The sequence below is a fragment of the Centropristis striata genome, chromosome 17 (assembly GCF_030273125.1).
Source record: "Centropristis striata isolate RG_2023a ecotype Rhode Island chromosome 17, C.striata_1.0, whole genome shotgun sequence".
NCBI classification, from domain to species: Eukaryota; Metazoa; Chordata; class Actinopteri; order Perciformes; family Serranidae; genus Centropristis; species Centropristis striata.
In genome coordinates, this window is record NC_081533.1 from 33,921,830 (window position 1) to 33,928,046 (window position 6,217).

Below are 6,217 nucleotides of genomic sequence, written 5' to 3' on the forward strand. Positions count from 1 at the left end.
GACTCTTGGTGACACCGCGGTGACGTCATTATAAAAGCGACCCCGATGCTTCAAAAGTGGGAGATTCGAAGTGGTTGCAGCAAAACAAACCGGATTTAAGCTTTGTTTGTGTCAAACAGCTTCATCTAATGCGCTGACACAACACACTGGAGATCTGTTCCGCTTCATAACTGTACGTTATTACTCACACTTCTATCCAAACACACACTTCTTTTTTAGTGGCTTTTTTAGTCGATCTACAGTGGATGAGTGTTAGCAGCTAACAGCTAGCCAGAAGCTCCATAACAAACTCCGTTAAAACAGTCGCTCAGTGTTCACTCTTATTTTGACATTCAATGCCTTTAAAATAAACAACTAATAATGTACTATTGTAATGTTATAGTCCACTTTTAAGCTCCGCTTAATGAATCAATATGTTTGATCTTCCCTGCTTCAAATAGCCTCGATATATTAACCACACATGTGGCACTAAATGCAATTTTTTACATTAAATTGATGCGTTCAGATGTCTCAATTATAAGCCGAATTCTTCCCAAGAATCCATTAATTCCCATTAACTCTTAATTAAGATTCTGTCGGTGTTTTACATGTTTTTATATGCAGTGAAACTTCAAAATGATAGAAAATCGCAGGAAGTTTGGCTTAGGTTACATTAGATGTGTCACTTATATGCCGTATTTCCATGAAGTACCTATCAATTCTCATAAGTTCTTTACTTAGATTCTGTCTTTACTCAATATATTTTAATATACAATAAGACGTCATAATGATGGAAAACCGGATGGAGTCTGGTTTTGTTATATTAGATGTGTCACTGATATGCCGTTTTTTTACCCAAATAATCTTTTTATTCACATAAACTCTTAATTGAGATTATGTCAGTGTTTTACACATTTTATCATGCAATGAAACTTCAAAATCATAGAAAAAATGAACAGAACCACAGGTTCAATATTTATAATAAAAAACAGTTGTGCAAAAAGAAACTGCAACTATGAGAACAAGCTTCAGATACTCGATACTTTTGAAAATGAGGATTGCATCCGGATACAACGTTACTTTGGAGTATCGATACTTTTGACAACCCGAGTAGGACGCATAGATGCGCCACCAACACGCACCAACAGCCTCATAGACCGCCATGGTAAAAAGGCGGGAAAATTTCCAGAGGAAAGCAGAGGTACCAGTTTCTTCTGATCGCTCTTAAAAAACAATTTCTTAATTTTTCTTCACAAAACACATATGTAGACGTTCAGGAAGAACTGAGGACGCTCAAAGTGAAGTCGGATCAATGATAGGAGCTACGGTTTGGCCAAAAAAGCTTTCTGTTCAAGGGGAACTTTCAGCTGTTTTTGCCGTTGATCGCTCTGCTCTGATTGGTGGCCCTGGTTGCTTGGCTACCAAAGTCTAAACTACGTGGCAGTGTCAGTACTGTACGGGTGAGAGTCCCGGGCCAGAGTCTAGCACCAAGGTTATTATAGTTAACGAAAACTAACGAAATAACGAAAACTAGAATTGAAAAAACATTTTCGTTAACTGAAATAAAAATAAAAACTAGAGTTTTAAAAAAACGATAACTAACTAAAACTGTATTTTGTGGTTACAAAACTAACTAAAACTAACTAAAATTATAGTGAAAATGTCCTTAGTTTTCGTTTTTGTCAACTTTTTTCATTCATAATTCAGTGTATTTATTTGAACATGCAACACATGGTGAATATGTTTACTGAGACTGGGATGTTTACACTAGAACCAAAATACAAAACAGTTAATAACCTTATTGGGGCTGAGATGATAAACCAAAGGAAATAAAGGCAAAAAATGTTATGACCTCTTTGAATCTCGCACCCAACAAATACCCCATTACAAAAAAACTAAAACTAACACTAAAACTAATAAAAAACTAACACTAAAACTAATAAAAACTAAACTAAAACTAAGCATTTTCAAAAACTAAAAACTAAACTAAAACTAGCAAACTCACTCTAAAAACTAACTAAAACTAACTGAATTTGAAAACAAAATTTCACAACGAAATTAAAACTAAAACTAAAGAAAAATCCAAAACTATTATAACCTTGTCTAGCTCACTCAAAATGTCTTTAGAGATCTCTAGTTTGACATGTTTCTGTTTCTCTTCGGTTGAAGGATGGCGACCCCGAGTAAGACGCCGCCCGGCGCCGACCCGAAGCAGCTGGAGCGGACCGGGACGGTCCGGGAGATCGGCTCCCAGGCGGTGTGGTCCCTCTCCTCCTGTAAACCGGGTCAGAGCCCTAAAAACCTCCAAACCCTCGACAACCAGTCTGCTGTGAGCCGGTTCAGTCTGATGTTTCTCTGTTTCTCCTGTTTCGTCTTCAGGCTTCGGAGTGGATCAGCTGAGAGACGACAACCTGGAGACGTACTGGCAGTCAGACGGGTCCCAGCCACACCTGGTCAACATCCAGTTCAGGTGAGTCATCACATACCTGGACATTTACCTGGACACTTAATTAGGGCCTCGGGGCAATCGCACCGAGCACTACTGTTATACTGTGGATTTCTTCTTCTTCCTCTTCCGGACGCTTTTCGTCCCGCTACTAGTCCTACAACTTAAAGAGTTGCAGGACAAATTATATATCAAAACGTGCGGTTTGATCGGGATCGGTGTGCTATTACTTTTCTCTACAGAATACAAATTTACTGCCCAAAATTTTGCATTGAAGTGAATGGGACGGCCGGAAAAAAAGAGCGAAAAAGAACAATAATTGGAGATTTTTAAACGTCTACTTCTCCGGCATAATTTCACCTAGAGACTCCATTTAAACTTTAAACAGTAGACACAAGTCTTGTGTATCGGTGTATTAATCCACGTTTCGATAGGTCTTATAGTTTTTTATCAATCCCTGTTCAATGACCATGATCATTTTTGGAGAAATTCTGAGATTATAATGGGTGTGTATTGCACGGAATGTTCGTTTCACAGTGTCACACAAAATGACTAAAAAAAGACACAAAATGGCAAAAAAAAGACACAAAATGACTAAAAAAAGACACAAAATGACCACAAAAAGACAAAATGATTAAAAAAAGACACAAAATGACCAAAAAAAGACACAAAATGAAAAAAAAGACACAAAATGACTAAAAAAAGACACAAAATGACTAAAAAAAAGACACAAAATGGCCAAAAAAAGACACAAAATGACTAAAAAAGACACAAAATGACTAAAAAAGACACAAAATGACTAAAAAAAAGACACAAAATGACTACAAAAAGACACAAAATGACCAAAAAAAGACACAAAATGACTAACAAAGACATGAAAAGAATTCAAAAATGGACAAAATAGCCCAAGACTCCATAGAGTTAAGTTGTTAACCCATTTCTTGTTCCCTGAAAAAGGCCTACTTGTATAATTCTGAAATGTACATTATTTTTCAGTTTTGGTTAAGCTTACCTTTTTTTATTTACCTCTGGCAGTTCACCACTTACCTTTGGACCCTTTCAAGCTGTTCATTTGACTTGAACTGCTTGAATTTCAATAAAAAACTGGAAAAATTGGGCTGTTCTAAAACTTTTGACCGGTAGTGTATTTATTGTGTTTTTGGAGCAACCTGGCACCAGAGTTTCCTTCAGGATGAATAATCTTGTGCTATTTGTTGTTATTTGTGTGTGTTTTCTCTCTGTAACTGTGTTTGTGTGTCCAGGAGGAGGACCACGGTGAAGATGTTGTGTATTTATGCTGATTATAAATCAGATGAGAGCTACACGCCCAGTAAGATCTCCGTCAGAGTCGGGAACAACTTCCACAACCTGCAGGAGATCCGGGTAACAACTCTATTATCATATAATATAATATAATATAATACAGTTCATTCATTCAGTTACAATGAATCTTCATCTCTACCTCCTCCTCCTCTTCCTCTCTGCAGCAGCTGGAGATGGTGGAGCCCAGCGGATGGATTCACATCTCGCTCATGAATCAGGTAACAAATATTTCATCGAACTGTAAAAAAAATTCTCTGCAGTCAGAAAAAAGCAAATATTAGAACATGCTGCTAATTATCACAGCAGCATTTCACTTCTTTTTGGGTTCAATTTCCCTTGTATACTTTTTTAAAATTTCTATTCTTTTATTTATTTTATATACTGAGAATTATTTATTTTCTACTTTCTCTGTTCTTGTTTTGTTTGTTTTTTTGCTAAAAAACAATTGCAGCAATCAAGATACATTAAATCATTCAAGATTAACATATTGAACAGATAATAATTATTATTTTAATTAAATGTTTTTATTTAATTACTACTAAATAATTGAGTAATTTAATTACTATTAGTATTAGTTTTTCTTATATTTATTTATAATTTAGTTTATATAATTTATTTTATCACCATAATTAGAATTTTCTATTGTTTAATTATTATTTTTTACCTTTATTGTATTTTATTGATTTATTATTATTATTATTATTATTATTATATTCTGCTAGATACTTTTTCTTTAATATATTTTAATTTATTTATATATTTAATTTTATCATTATATGTATTTTTGTTATTGTTGATTTTATCACCATTATTAGTATATTTTTGTATTGTTTATTTATTTAATACATTTATTTATTTGCTTTACTGTATTTTATTTATTGATCTATTAATTATTATTATTATTATTATTATCTGCTAGATACTTTTTCTTTAATATATATTTCAATTTATTTACATATTTAATTTTATCATCACTGTATGTAGTTTTTATTGTGGTTGAATTTTTGTTCATTTTTATATTTTCTTATCATTCAACCTATATATCTATTGATAATTATTATTATTATTATTATTAATATTATTAATATTGTTTCTTGAGAAATACCAATATCCATCCATTTTACCTTTAGTGTATTTTATTGATTTATTATTATTATTATTATTATTATTATTATTATTATATTCTATATATACCCTTCCTGTTCTACTTGTGTGATTGTGTGAAATCTTTGTGTTTAAAAGTGATAATAATAAAAAGTGTCTGTGTGTTTTTTCCAGCGCACCAACGAGCCGATCAGCACCTTCATGATCCAGATCGCGGTCCTGGCAAACCACCAGAACGGACGCGACACCCACATGCGGCAGATCAAAGTGTACACGCCGGTGGAGGAGAGCTCCATCGGGAAGTTCCCACGATGCACCACGGTGGACTTCATGATGTACCGAACCATCAGGTGATCCAGAATCTGACGGAGAAACCACTGAGAGTCAGAATCAGCTGTTTGTTTCTGTTCATATTTAAAATAAAGCTGCCAAGATTTAAAGTTAAAGGTGTTTAAAATGAGACGCTTCACCGCCAGAATTAAACTTTTTGCAGCTTTTTTGAGGAAAATTAAACTCATTTTTTTATATTTTCTAAAGAACATTTTCCCTCATTAACCTGACCCGGCTGCAGCCAATAAACACTGAGACATTTAGTGTGTTTTATTTGATCTAAAGGAGCCGGACGAGTTCTTTAACAAGCCAAAACTTAGTAGAACTTTTGGGTTTTTTGAGTTTTTTACGCAGTTGCAACCTGCCGTGCCTACAGACTGTCTGCTGTCGTCCTGTTTGTTCAATAAAATGTGTTTCAAAGCAACATGTCGGCTCTTTATTCACAAAAATCTCACATTTATAGTATCATTTCTATATGGATTTAGCTTTTTTTCCTTTAAAATAAGGTTTAAAACATTTAAAACAGCAACAATTGAAAAAAAACACATATTAAATACTTAAATAAATTGTTTAAAATGTACTTAACACTGAATATTTCTCCAGTGATTTAAAAAAAACTTTACTATTGTATTTCTTTTATGTTTTATATTTAGTTTTAAACACTATAATAAATATAATCTATATTTTATCTATCTATATTATCATTTGTATATGGATTTAGCTTTTTTTCCTTTAAAACAAGATTTAATACAGATTTAAGACAGCAACGATTAAAAAAAACACATTAAATACTTAAATAAATTCAAAAAAATGTACTTTACACTGGATATTTCTTCAGTGATTTAAAAAATATATATATATACATTTTACTATTGTATTTATTTTATGTTTTATATTTAGATTTAAACACTATAATAATAAATATAATCTATATTAATATTTTCTTTCTTGCATTTTCATTGTTTCACATATTTTGTTGTATTTTAATATATTTTAAACATCTTTATATTTACTTTTTCTATGAATGAATAAATG

General features: G+C 32.6%; 1 protein-coding gene across 1 annotated transcript; it reads left to right on the top strand.

Annotated features, from left to right (window-relative positions):
• Positions 1 to 32: 32 nt before the first annotated feature.
• anapc10 (anaphase promoting complex subunit 10) lies at positions 33 to 5,606 on the top strand. Its single transcript, XM_059354280.1, has 6 exons — positions 33 to 172; positions 2,149 to 2,264; positions 2,359 to 2,449; positions 3,688 to 3,808; positions 3,913 to 3,966; positions 5,027 to 5,606. The coding sequence occupies exons 2-6, from the start codon at positions 2,150 to 2,152 to the stop codon at positions 5,204 to 5,206; spliced, it is 561 nt and encodes a 186-aa protein (XP_059210263.1). The 5' UTR covers positions 33 to 172; position 2,149; the 3' UTR covers positions 5,207 to 5,606.
• Positions 5,607 to 6,217: the final 611 nt, after the last annotated feature.

Bases quoted from the DNA above. Each gene is read 5' to 3' on its own strand.
- anapc10 (XM_059354280.1), top strand. From the start codon at position 2,150: ATGGCGACCCCGAGTAAGACGCCGCCCGGCGCCGACCCGAAGCAGCTG. The intron at 2,265-2,358 runs GTCAGAGCCCTA...TTTCGTCTTCAG, and splicing joins CCTCTCCTCCTGTAAACCGG to GCTTCGGAGTGGATCAGCTG. The intron at 2,450-3,687 runs GTGAGTCATCAC...TTGTGTGTCCAG, and splicing joins CTGGTCAACATCCAGTTCAG to GAGGAGGACCACGGTGAAGA.